At 36.6% G+C, this 13,209-nt stretch overlaps 1 protein-coding gene across 2 annotated transcripts in view; it reads left to right on the top strand.

Annotated features, from left to right (window-relative positions):
* The window catches only part of LOC309631734 (uncharacterized protein), a 492,832-nt gene that overhangs the window by 51,544 nt on the left and 428,079 nt on the right, over positions 1-13,209 (top strand). The window contains exon 1 of one of the 2 annotated variants that reach the window (XM_082398599.1): positions 1,994-12,337. The exons of the other annotated variant lie outside the window; for it this stretch is intronic. Coding sequence (XP_082254725.1) covers positions 12,319-12,337 — 19 coding nt within the window. The 5' untranslated portion in view covers positions 1,994-12,318. Of the gene's footprint in view, positions 1-1,993; positions 12,338-13,209 lie in introns of those variants that run through there. 2 annotated transcript variants of the gene reach the window in all.

Consider the following 13,209-nt stretch of genomic DNA (forward strand, 5'->3'; position numbering starts at 1 on the left):
AAAAACAAAAACAAAATACTAATTTAAATGTACTGAAACATAAAAAGAAATACTTGCCTTGAAAATGTTTAGGAGTAGATTTTATGTATGTATCTTCAAATCAAATAAAGAACAGCAATTGTATGTTGCCAGTACAAAAAGACAGAAACTGCTCTTCATCTGGTTCATAAAGTTTGCTGCTTATAACAGAGATAAAATATGTCTAAAATCTGATTTTTAAAAAACTTAATTCAGAATCTATATATCTAAAATACGGTTGCTTCAAAGTGCTTTTCCTGGCAAACCATCTACTTATTTTAACAATTCACCTATTAAAGTATTTTTGGAATGCCATGGAAATTGTTTTTTTTAAATCTGTAGCATATCTCTTTGAATAACTTTTGAGGGGAGGCTGAATTTTTGGAAAAGTATGAAGTCATTAAGAATTGAGAGCCCAGAAATAAACCCATGCATATATGTCAACTGATCTTAGATGAGGATGCCAAAAATACACAATGGAAAAAGGATAGTCTCTTCAATAAATGGTATTAGAAAAACTGGATATCCACATGCAAAAGAATGAAATTGAATCCTTATTTTACACAATACACAAACATTAACTCAAGATGGATTAAAGACTTAAACATAAGACCTGAAATCATAAAACTCCTAGAAGAAAACATAGGGGAAAAGTGTTTCTTGACATTGGTTTTGGCAATGATTTCTTGAATATGACACCAAAAGCATTGGCAACAAAAACAAAAGTAGACAGTTGGGACTACATCAAACTAAAATGCTTCTGCACAGCAAAGGAAACAATCAACAAAACAAAAAGGTAACCTTTTGAATGGGAAAAAGTATTTGCAAACTATCTATCTGATATGGGGTTAATATCCAAAAACTATAAGGAACTCCTGCAACTCAGTAGCAAAAAACCAAATAAACCAATTAAAAACTGGACATAGGAACTGAATAGACAGTTTTCCAAAGAAGATGTCCAAATGGCCTACAGGTGAAAATGTGCTCGATATCACTAATCAGGGAAATGCAAATCAAAACCACAATGAAATATCACCTCACACTAGTTTGAATGGCTTTATCAAAAAGACAAGGGATAACAAATGTTGGCAAGGATGTGGAGAAAAAGGAATCCTTGTGCACTGTTGGTGGGAATATGAATTGGTGCAGTCACTCTGGAATACAGTATGGAGAGTCCTCAAAAAATTAAAAATAGAACTACCATTTGATCCAGCAATCCCACTTGTGTGTATATATCCTGAAGGAAATGAAATCAATATCTCAAAGAGATATCTATGTTCCCATGTTCACTGTAGCATAATTCACAATAGCTAAGACATGGAAGCAACTTAACTCTATTGACTAATGAATAGATAAAGAGAATGTGCATGTGGTGTGTGTGTGTGTGTACATATGTATGAATATTATTCAGCCATGAGAAAGAAGGAAATCCTGCCATTTGCAACAACATGGATGAAACTGGAGGATATTAGGTGAATTAAGTGAATTAAGCCAGACACAGAAAGATAAATACTGCAGGATACCACTTATACGAGGAATCTAACATAGTCAAACTCACACAAGCATTTAGTTATAGTGTCTCTTCCAATCTAGGAAGTTCCTGATAATTTTTTTTTTTTTTGGTCTTTTATGCTCATGACACCATTTAAGAGTATTGGCCAATTATTTCATTGAATGGCCTTCAATTTGGGTTTGTCTGATATTTCCTCATGATTAAATTCAGGTTTTGCCTTTTTTGCCAAAATGCTGTAGAAGTGATGTTGTGAATCATATCAGAGGCATATAATTTTGATTTGTCCATCACTGGTGATGTTAAATTTGATCATTTGGTTAATGTGGTGTCTGCCAGATTTCTCCACTGAAAATATACCATTTTTGCCTTTTACATTTGAAAATGTAGTTTAAAAAATATACCAAACAGGAGTAAGTATATACAGTCTTTCAAGACAATATTACGGGACCACTCACTGGATGTAGAGTTTTATTTGTTAAAGAAGTCTCATTCATTTGCTGTCAAATGATATTTTGAGACAATGTAAATTTCCTGCTTCTCATCATACTCTTGCCCTGAATTTTAGCATCTATTAACGATACTTGCCTGAAACAGTTCTAATGGTGGTGTTTGCTGTATGGTGATTTTCTATTTCCACCATTTCTTCTACAGTTATTAGTGGAATTCTACTGCAAGGAAGGACTGTCATTATTTAATCAGTAGAGACTACATGAGTTCTTATTTTATTCTATGGGTTATATCTGTTACTATAATTATTTATTTTGTTGCTCAAATATTCCCCAGATTGGCCATTGGGAGACCCTTTAAGTTTAGAGTCCTTACTCTTAACTCCTGCTCTAAACTCTTTCTCTGTAGTTGTACCCATTTACTTCAGAAAGGCCCTATGCAATCCTGTTTTAATAGATTCTCATTCACCTGGATAACAGGATGCTTATCTTGGCTTCTGAATATAATACCACGTCCTTTTTAAATTTTTAAAAAATTAATTAATTAATTAATTAATTTTGGCTGCACTGGGTCTTTGTTGCGGTGCGAGGGATTCTCTGGTTGCGGTTCCCTCAGGCTCTAGAGCGCACGGACTCTGTAGTTGCGGCGCAGGGGCTTAGTTGCGGTATGTGGGATCTTAGTTCCCTGACCAGGGATCGAACCTGGGCCCCCTGCATTGGGAGCATGGTGTCTTAACCACTGGACCACCAGGGAAGTCCCAATATGTCCTTCTTAAGAAAAAAGAAAGCAATTCCTAATCTGTCATACTCCTGGTTCTTTTGCTACTCCCACAATTTTTGCTACAGACTTTACATGTGGACATTTTTCAACTTCATGATAAATATCCTATACAGGCAGTAGGGATTCAACTATTTGCAGTACTTTAAATTATTTTCAATTTGATTTAATCCAACAAACATTTATTTCAAAGCACACTGGAGAGAAAAAAATGTAAAATGAAACCTATTCTCTGATCTCAACCAATTTGCTATCCAGTGGGGGAGATCAGACATAAATGCAATTATGGTAGAGCTATAGCAGGATATGATAAGTATTTGAACAAAATGTTATGGGAACGTAAAGAAGGATGAGATTCATTCCAACTCGGGGTGGTGTAGGGTGATGGAGAGAGACAAGGCAAGGAAGAAGGGACATGTGAGATCTTCTTTTGAGGTTTACTAAACAAGACAAAGTTATGACTGTTCAACTGAAGAAAGTATCTGCCAGATCACTCATTCATTTGCCATTTAGTCTTTATCTTCATTCTTTCTAGAGTAAGTTTCTTTTTAGTTTCAAGAATCCTGAAAACCAGAAGTCAGAGAGGTTTCCATTTTTACAACTAATTGCTGAGACATGCAACTGATGGTGACCTAGAGGTGATAACCTAGGAGTGTAATGAGAATAGCTGAAGTTTATATCGCTTAGCATTGTCCAGTCTTGAGATGGAGAATCAGAGCAAGCCTTTGTTGGGAATGTCTTATATAATCCCTTGTTCTCCTTTGCTCTTCAACTCTTTTGGCAGAAGTAGAACCTACTCTCTGTGCTATCTAACTGGGTTCAGAAAGAGCTCCTGTCATGATGTCCCTTTAGGGGTTATCTAAGCAGGGAAAAGAATGATGAATTCCAGGAGAGTGATTGCATTTTTGAGCAATAAGCAAATATCAAGACAGTTTTTGGAAGGTGATGGTGATGGTAGTGGGGGAGTCTCATTGTGCTTCATGTAAATAGTTGCCCTTTTTTGAAGTGGCTTTTCTCTTTTAGCATGCAGTGCATCTGCTTCTGGTACCCCCTTTTCTGTGCTGCTTTTGGTACCCCAATACACTAGTGCTTCTGAACACTAGGGGTGAGGCTTTTTGACTCCTAGAGGTTCTCTGCTAAAATTTTTGATGCCTTAAAATTCTTCAGGTCTGAGGCCTGCCAGAGAGCAGGGCAGAAAACATAAGAGCCTGGGTGAGTGAATACTCATGTGAGCTTTAGAAGGAGAAAACTGCCTCTCACTGTCTGGTGGAAGGTAAAATAAAAAATGCCATGTGCTTTTGTGCAGAAAATAATAGTGACACTACTTAGCATCACAGAGAACTTTCTTGGTATATGGGTAGTGTACATTTCCTAATTTGTAGCTGAATGAAAGGTGAACTTAATGCACATAAAGTACTTGGAAAAGGATTGGTTTTGAAAAACTTCTGAAAATTATCTCTTACTAAATGCTTTCAATGCTGCTGGCACCTAGAGATATGGGAATTGTCCCCTCTTATACTCATTTTATGAGGAATGTAAACACTCAGAAATATGCATATATGTATATAATGGTTTTTCTATGTATAATTTATGTTCACAACTATAATTTATGTTCCAACAAAGACTGTTTGTCTGGATGGGGAATTTATTTTCATCGTCTACTATTTGCCTTCTTCCATCTAAGCTTATTCAATAAACATAGAGAATTAGATGTATACTTGATTTGTGGAACAAAAGAAATGAAAGACAAAAGTTTTCTCAAACTTTCCCTCTAGTGGTTTAAAAATTGTCGTTGATTTTAAGTCCTGAATTGAAGTTCTTTTGTTATATATATGTGGGTATATGTACTCACACACACACACGCACACAAATACACGGTAATCTGAAAGATAAGGCGTAAATGAGCCTACAAGAAAATAACAACTCAAAGTTGATAATATTATGACTATCAAAAGTAGTGGTGCATCTGTGGAGTAGTTTTGCATTCTATTTGTATCACAGTTAATCACCTTTGGGAAGTCCTTTTTACTTGGATACATCAAGAACAAGAGGTTGCTTGATTCTTGGTTCCTTAGAGAGTTAGACTGTTTGGCCAGAGTTATGGAAAAGGGATTGTGTCACAAGTGAAGTTATGGTTTCAGGACTGCTTCCAAATATTCCTGCTTTGGTTATAGGAGTAAAGAGCTGAGGATTCTTGAAGCAGTCTTTTTGGTCAAACAATTTAACAGACTGTGGGTCTAGTGCCAGTGATTCCATTTCTAAAGGATTTTCCTTTGAAGTGTTTGTTCCTCAATGTGTTTTTCCAGCCAAACATATGCCTGTGATTTGAAATCAGCTTAAGAATTTTCTTTCACACTTTAGTGTTCATGTTTTGTTTGCTGGCATTAAGTGATGCAAAATAAACTTGTCTGGCTCCTCAAATCCCTACAGTGATTTTGCCACTAATGGTAGTTCTCATGGGTGGAGTTTAGTTGTCTCTGACTCTAGATAACACTCGAAAGTTATTTTTTCCATAAATTTATTTCTGGGAAAGGGTTAAAGGAAAATATGCTCAAGCTTGCATATACTTTGCATTTCTTTTCTAGAGTTTCCTAGAAAATTATTTATTTGTTAACCATTGTCTGAGTAATTTAAAGTTTTTACTCTGCCAGGGATATAGGTGTTATTCTTGACCATGATCATGTTTGGCTCATGGCTTGAAACTCTACTCATTAGATTAATTCCCCTTAGGAATTCATTGAACATTGGGCAAGCAAAAGATTGAAAACATTGAGAACCATATGTTTCCTGTTTTATTCTGGAGAGGAGAGACTGTATATGATAAGACATTGTGTTCAGAGAAGGTGTATTGCCTATTATTCTGTTGGTTTTGTGAATGGTCACTGGGATCCAAATGTTGGAGGCTGGAGAAAGGAGGCTAAAGTCAGACTGTTAGCTCATTTTCTAATTATTTTCTTTTTTTTAAATTAATTAATTAATTATTTAATTTTATTTTTGGCTGTGTTGGGTCTTCGTTTCTGTGCTAGGGCTTTCTCTAGTTGCGGTGAGCAGGGGCCACTCTTCATCGCGGTGCGCGGGCCTCTCACTGTCACGGCCTCTGTTGTTGCGGAGCACAGGCTCCAGACGCGCAGGCTCAGCAATTGTGGCTCACGAGCCTAGTCGCTCTGCGGCATGTGGGATCTTCCCAGACCAGGGCTCGAACCCGTGTCCCCTGCATTGGCAGGCAGATTCTCAACCACTGCGCCACCAGGGAAGCCCCTCTAATTATTTTCTAATTATTAATTGTGATGGGATCTCTTAGGAAGGAGTCAAAGGAAGGCTTAATGTTCTTAATGTCCTTGGCTTCAAAAGTAGATCTTAGAGACCTTTCTAAAGCCCTCTTCTCTTGATGACTAAGTATGGGAAATTCTTTAATTTAGTCACACACTGCTGTGGACTGAATGTTTGTGTCTATTTTCCATCCCCTCCCAAACCCCATTTCAAATGTTGAAGCCCTACTCTTCAATGTGGTGGCATTTAGAGATGGAGCTTTGGTAAGTAATTAGGTCATGAGAGTGGAGCTCTCATGAATGGGATTAGTGCCTTTATAAGAAGAGACAGAAGGGAGATGATCTGTCTCTGCCATGTGAGGATTCAGCAAGAAGGCAGCCATCTGCAAACCAGGAAGAGGGATCTCACCAGACACCTTGATCTTGGACTTCCCAGTCTCCAGAACTGTGACAAATAAGTATGTATTGTTTAAGCCACCTGGTCTATGGTATTTTGTTATAGCAGTCTGAACAAAGACACACTAATTTCAGGTGAATTCAACCTTCAAATAATAAAAACACCAATCAGAGCTTATGGATAAAAAGAAGATTATGAGTTATTTGGGTACTACCTGCTTTGAAATCCACACCTGGTTGTTTTAGTTGGTGCTGTTTCTTGGACTAAGGTGACTTCTCAGAATACCTCTTTGTCCAGGTCTTTTTTTTACACTCACCTAAATGAAGTGATTCTAACAAGTTTTGGCTCCCATGATAGGTGATACCTTGTTTCTTTCTTGTCATGAAATCACTGTTGGTCTTGTGGACATTCATTGGATTTAAATGCTGGAGGCTGGAGAAACAGGCCATAGTAGGAGCAGGTACGTCACACTCAGGAGACCTACTTATCTTGAGGAATCTACTAAGTTCTCATTTCCTCTCAGTGGATCCTCACTGTGCTCAATGGACCCATTGACATATGAAACCAAGATGACAGATAAACTATTATGGATTCCTCCAGTTCATCACATGTTGGCTCAAATTAGTAGCTTTGTCCACTTCTCTAGGCTCAAGGCTTGGAAGGCTAGGACTTTCAGACTTATCACAGTCATGATGGGTACTTTTAAACATATAGTGTGTACCTACACATATGAGTTTCATTAGTTCATAAAGCTGATATTTTGGAAGAAAACTAGATTTGTTTTCTCCATTTTCTTCTATTTTGACTTCATGTTATCTCATCTTTCTTTTCAGCTAAATCAGAGTTCCATTCCACCTACTCTCCTTTCTAAAGACAGCCAGTTGCCATGATTATCAAATTTGGTGTAGAGGTTCCTTCTACAAGAGGTTGTCTTAATTTATGACATTCATTCATTGAACACACATTTTTTGGTAACAACTGTGTGCTAAGCTTTGTGTGAAGAGGTAATCAGATAATGATAAATATGTTATGGATTTTGCCCTCACATAGCTCATAATCTAGGGAGAGACATGGCATATTAATAATTAACTCTGTTATAATATATAAAATGACATATTAATAGCACAAATAAAGTGCTAAAGGGACTCAGAGGAGCTTTGTCCTTTCTTGCCTGGTACTTGTCTTTCTGTTGGGTGACTGGTACCTGGCAAGGCTACCCATGGGAGACAACATATGAAGCATATCCAGACTATGGTATGTTACTACAGTAACTATAGCCTCAACTTTGAAAGACTGAGGGTTAGTCCAATCACGGTGACCCATCCTGGAAAGTATATTTTTGCTCCTTATCTACTAATTACAACCTCAGAGTCGCTATGTGGCATTATATTATAATAGTAACAGAAATATTGTATCATATGTTATGTTATGTTATGTTGTATTGTATCACATCCTAAGAAAAAAAGAGAAAGGAAAGAAGATGTTAACTGAGGCTTGGGATATGGCCACTAAACACATTTTTCTTTCTCTACTAAGGCCTACTTCTTTACAGCAGAGACTTTGAAGGAAACTAGTTTAAGAAACATGGAGATGGAAAGAGGAGAAAAAGAAGAAAAAGAAAGAGGACATTATGGTTCTAGAATTTCCATATAGGACACGCTTGTGGTGGCTGTTAGGAAAGGGGAACAGGGAAATTTCCTGTAGTATTTGAATAACTAACCCAGTGGTTTACTTAGGATTGTGTGTTTATTTGGGGTGGCTTGGAATGGGCTATTGAATATTATGGTGGGGTAGCTCTCAAGTCATTCCTTGGTATTTCCACTGGTGATAAATTGCTCAAAAAGAAAAAAGGGCAAATAATTTTATTTATTAGTAGATAATTTATTAAGAAGCATTTTCATACAAAGGACCTTTTCCCAATTTTAGCATTGAAGCCCTGGTATAGAACTTTAGAAAGTTCTGACATGAAGATTTGTTGAAAGGAACTGCACTTGACCCCAAAAGAATGCAATATCTTATCTCTGATATAATTTAAATAAATGAGTTTATGTAGTTAAAGGAAATAATTTCTCTAACCTCCGGGGAACAGAATAAGGTTGTGCCTAAACAACACTACAATTGTCCTCTTGTCTTACTAGCCCACTACCTGCTCCATGCTTTTTGTCTCAGTGCCTGCAGTGCTGGGGGCAAAAATAAAGTATGCCAGGGGCCAGTGCATTTGGAGCCCTCCTGAAAGCCAGCTGGTTAGATGAATCATTAAATGTCTCTCCACTCAGCCTGCTCAGCGTTGCATTGCCCTGGTTCATATCCACATTCCTACCTTTGACTCTAAACTGAAGTTAGGATTTGCTTGTTCCTTTTGGCATATTTTCATATCGTGAGCACATTTTGTGATATGTCCATCTACACAGCTATCTAAATAAGAGCAGACTTATGGGGAGTGTGGCCAAGAGTTCACTTACGATCCTTCACAGGCTCCTGCTGGCCTCTTTCAGATTGGCAGCCACAAATGAGGTTAATCATGAATGTATCAAATATGGTAGAGTGGTCTGGTCATACCTTACACCTGGGAGTGTTGAGTCCTGCTCTGAATCAAATGCCTGGTACTGTTTTGGTGACTTGGGCTTTGAATCGTGTTGACTTGTCAGGGGGACAAGTCAACAAATCTTAGCTGAATAGTTTGTGGTATATATTAGGAATGTTAGATAAGGCAGTTCCATGTAACTCCTATCATCGTGCATTCTTGGATTGAAAATAAGCCAGTCTCTCAGCAGTTTGGAGAGAAAGCCTTAGAACTGGCCCTTTGAACACCGTAAGAATGAAAATGATATGTGGAGACACTTTGAAGAGTACCTCTCTATGCTCTGACTTGATAATATAAAAAATAGGAAGGATCTAGATGCTTGCTATAAAATACAAGTGGGAACCAAACGGCGTTTATAACAGCTGAAGATTTCTGACATTTCCCAGATGGTTACCTAAGTAATTGAAATTATAACTGCTTTAATTTGATGTGTCAATGTATACTCTGTAAGCCATTATGGAACCCATGACATTCCCAGTCTGCAATCAACAGCAATATTAAGAAAGAAAGAAAAAAAAGGATTAACTGTTAGCATTGATAAACATTTAATTAATGCCCATAAAAAAGCAAATGCTTGCATGCACATGATTTTCAGATTTTTAGAGAGCAAATCTCCAAAGAACCACATGCCAGTTACAAACTAAACTTAGAAAATTTTCCAAGGACCAGTCATCTATTTTATATCTTGCATAAAATTGATGATGATTTCACCAGAACCTTTGGAGAACACAAAATGGTGTGTCATAAGTAATCTTAATCCTTAATTAATAATGAAAGAGTAATAGTCAAATGGTTTTGCTCTTATTCAACTATATTATGATATAGCCAGTTAATAGCAACTTACAAACAGGTAAAATTTCCAGCCTTAAATTATGAATGACTTTGAAATATGGCTTTGTTATTTAATGCTGGATCACTGCTATGCTTTGCCAGCTGCAGAGCTCAATTTGAGTTTCTAAGGAAGAGCAAATATACCCATTATGCAGTGCCACTTTGGATGCAGGTTTTTGCGAATCAGTTCTTAAGTTTTCAAGTAATGGCTGATGTCTGCTCACATGGTAAGGATTCATTGTTTGGCTTTACTCCGTGGGAATGGAAATTGGTTGTCAAGTACATCCTTACTATTTATAATTTTGTTTCACATCAGAAAGGGATGGATATGCAACTTGTGTATTTCACTTGATGATGTGTATTTACCCTTTGGAGGTAGGTCTATTCATAGGAGAATAACTTCAGTTTAGTTGTAAAAAACAAATGACCTCTCCAATAACTGGATAATTAGCAATAATTGAATACCCCAAAGGACTGTTCATTTTATATTTTACTTCTTTTTGAGAACTTGGACACTTCCAGGTGTCCTCCAGGTGGAATCTTGTAATAAGAAATTTCTACTATGCTTCTAAATTGAGCTTTCTCAGAACTTAAGAGTACATGATACTATTTGAACGTGATTTTGCCTTCTCAGCAAGACCAACTATTGGGACTTAAATGGGACTTCAGACTGAACCTCAAGTGTCTCTCCTCTCCCTACTCCTATAGAACCTATTTTGCAATCAAATATATGACGTTAAATTTATCACTATCATAACCTCAGAACATTGGAATGGGTTGGGTTGTTTTTTGTTTTTGTTTTCTTTTGTTTTTTGAATGGGTTGTTAAGGGAGGTTGTGGAGATGTTCAAGAGCTTAGACAACTTTTGGTCTTAGATGATTGAGATGTTCAATTGCTTAAAAGTAGATGATCTCTAGAGATTCTTTCTTGTGCTATGATGTTAACACTGTACATGAAGCTGTTCTTCAGAGATAAGAAAAGTTAAGATAATTAACTAAAATATTATTTTATTGCTCAAGAACACTCAGGTTCTCTGTAGCCCTGAAATGTTTTATCCACTTTCCTGATCATTCTGTTCCTGGATTGTGTTAAGCAGGACTGTTATTCTCATTGCTGAATTCCCTGCTGTAACCCTGGTTTTAGACAATGACATACACCAGAGCATTCTATCTAATATTGAAAAAAAATTTTTTTGAAAGGATGATTCAGAGTTAGAAGGGAAGTTAGCAAAAAAGTGTTGATTTTCCTAATTGAAAATGGAATGCACATTGATTGTATAAGATTTCAAAAAGATAAAAAAGTATGAATAATAAAACAACTCTCACTTGTAAGACTTGTGTTAACTAGACTTCTGTTAGACAAAATTAATTGAAATATATGGACAATCTCTCAGCTCAAATTATGAGTATTACATTACATATATATTTTAACCTACATATGACCACCTCAGTTGGGTGGTCCTGTGGACATAGAATATACTCTTTCCTCTCCTAATACATGGGTTTGCCCTTCTATCCCTTATCTTCTTCCTTCACTTTCTTCTTGAAGTCACAAACTTCACTGTTGCTTTTGCAATTATCCCTTCCCAAGCCTGCTCCTGTCTGGCATGGCAGTCAGGGATTATTAGCTAGCACATTGGGGCAAAGTCTGTAGAAGAAGAATTTGTGGGGTGGAGAGGTCAGTGGAATGAGAAGAGAGGGGTACAGCTTCTCTAGACACTCTTTTTTATTCCCTTCCATTCTTATGTCCCATTGTAGTCACATTTTCAATTAGTATCTATAGTAAATGTCTCTCAGACCTATATTTTTATCTCTTATTTCTCTGAAACTTCCAGATGTCTTCTGGGCATTTCCACCTAAATTCCCAAGCTCCTGAAACATGATATGCAATATTTCATCTCCCTTGCCAATCTGAGTTTTCCTTTTAACTTCCCACTTGTGTTAATAGTAGCACAGTTAAATTAGTTACTGGCTTTGAAGTCTGGCAACCATTTTACACTGACCATTTTTCTCTCATTTGTCCATATCCAAATAGTTCTTAAATCGTATCTATTCTTCCTTATCAACATCTCTTTGGTTTGCTCACTTCTTTCTATTCCTGTAGTGACCCCCCTAAAGTTTGAGTCCTTACTATAGCTTTCAACAACCTTCTAAGTGGTCTCCCTACTTCTAGTTTCTCTTCCTTCTAAATGGTCTAGTAAATTGCCACAAAGCTCATTGTATGGCTTAATTTAGTGGCTCTTCGTTACCCCTTCAATAAAGTACTTACCCTTCAGCTTAGCATACACAATTGTCTACAGTCTAACCCAAACTCACAATATCAATGTAATTTTCCTTTTTTTTTTTCTATACTGGAGACTGGTAGTGAAACAAAGACTTACCAAAAAGAAAAACAAACTCAGAGAATTTGTAATTTGTATCTGTATAAGAAGAAACACAAGAAGGAAAATAATTCATGAGGAAGCACAAAATTATAGGAAGGAATGAAGATCACCAGAACAAGTGAATATAAAGAATACTGACTAAAGTAACAATATTAAAAATGTCTCTTGGGTTTTATAACATGTGGTAGTAAAATATATGGCAAGAGTAGCACAAAGGGCAGGAGGGAGGAAAGGAGTTAAACTATTCTAAGGTTGGTGCATTATTAAAGACATGGTAAAAGTGTGAATTTAGCTCATAATCATTCAAGAATTATGAAAATGATGTAAAGAAAGCTGATGTGTCTTCTACAGGACAGGGAGTTACTGATAAAAACTCCTTAGGACCACTTTTACTTCAGGAATTAGATGGTTTCCTTTTCGTGGTAAATCATGATGGAAACATTGTATTTGTATCAGAAAATATCACAACACCTGCAGTGTAAGCAAGAAGACTTGGTTAATGCAAATGTCTACAATATATTTCATGAAGAAGACAGAAAGAATTTTCTTAAAAACTTATAGGAATCTACAGTTAATTGAGTTGTCTGGAAAAACAAGACTCAGAAAAAAGCCATACATTTATTTATATTTAAAAAAAATTTTTTTTTAAATTTTATTTTATTTATATTTTTATACAGCAGGTTCTTATTAGTCATCAATTTTATACACATCAGTGTATACATGTCAATCCCAGTCGCCCAATTCATCACACCACCACCCCCACCCCTCCACCACTTTCTCCCCTTGGTGTCCATACGTTTGTTCTCTACATCTGTGTCTCAATTTCTGCCTGCAAACTGGATCATCCGTACCATTTTTCTAGGTTCCACATATATGCGTTAATATACGATATTTGTTTTTCTCTTTCTGACTGTATGACAGTCTCTAGGTTCATCCATGTCTCTACAAATGACCCAATTTCGTTCCTTTTTATGGCTGAGTAATATTCCA

This window comes from Balaenoptera borealis (genome assembly GCF_965194805.1).
Source record: "Balaenoptera borealis genome assembly, chromosome: 7".
NCBI classification, from domain to species: domain Eukaryota; kingdom Metazoa; phylum Chordata; class Mammalia; order Artiodactyla; family Balaenopteridae; genus Balaenoptera; species Balaenoptera borealis.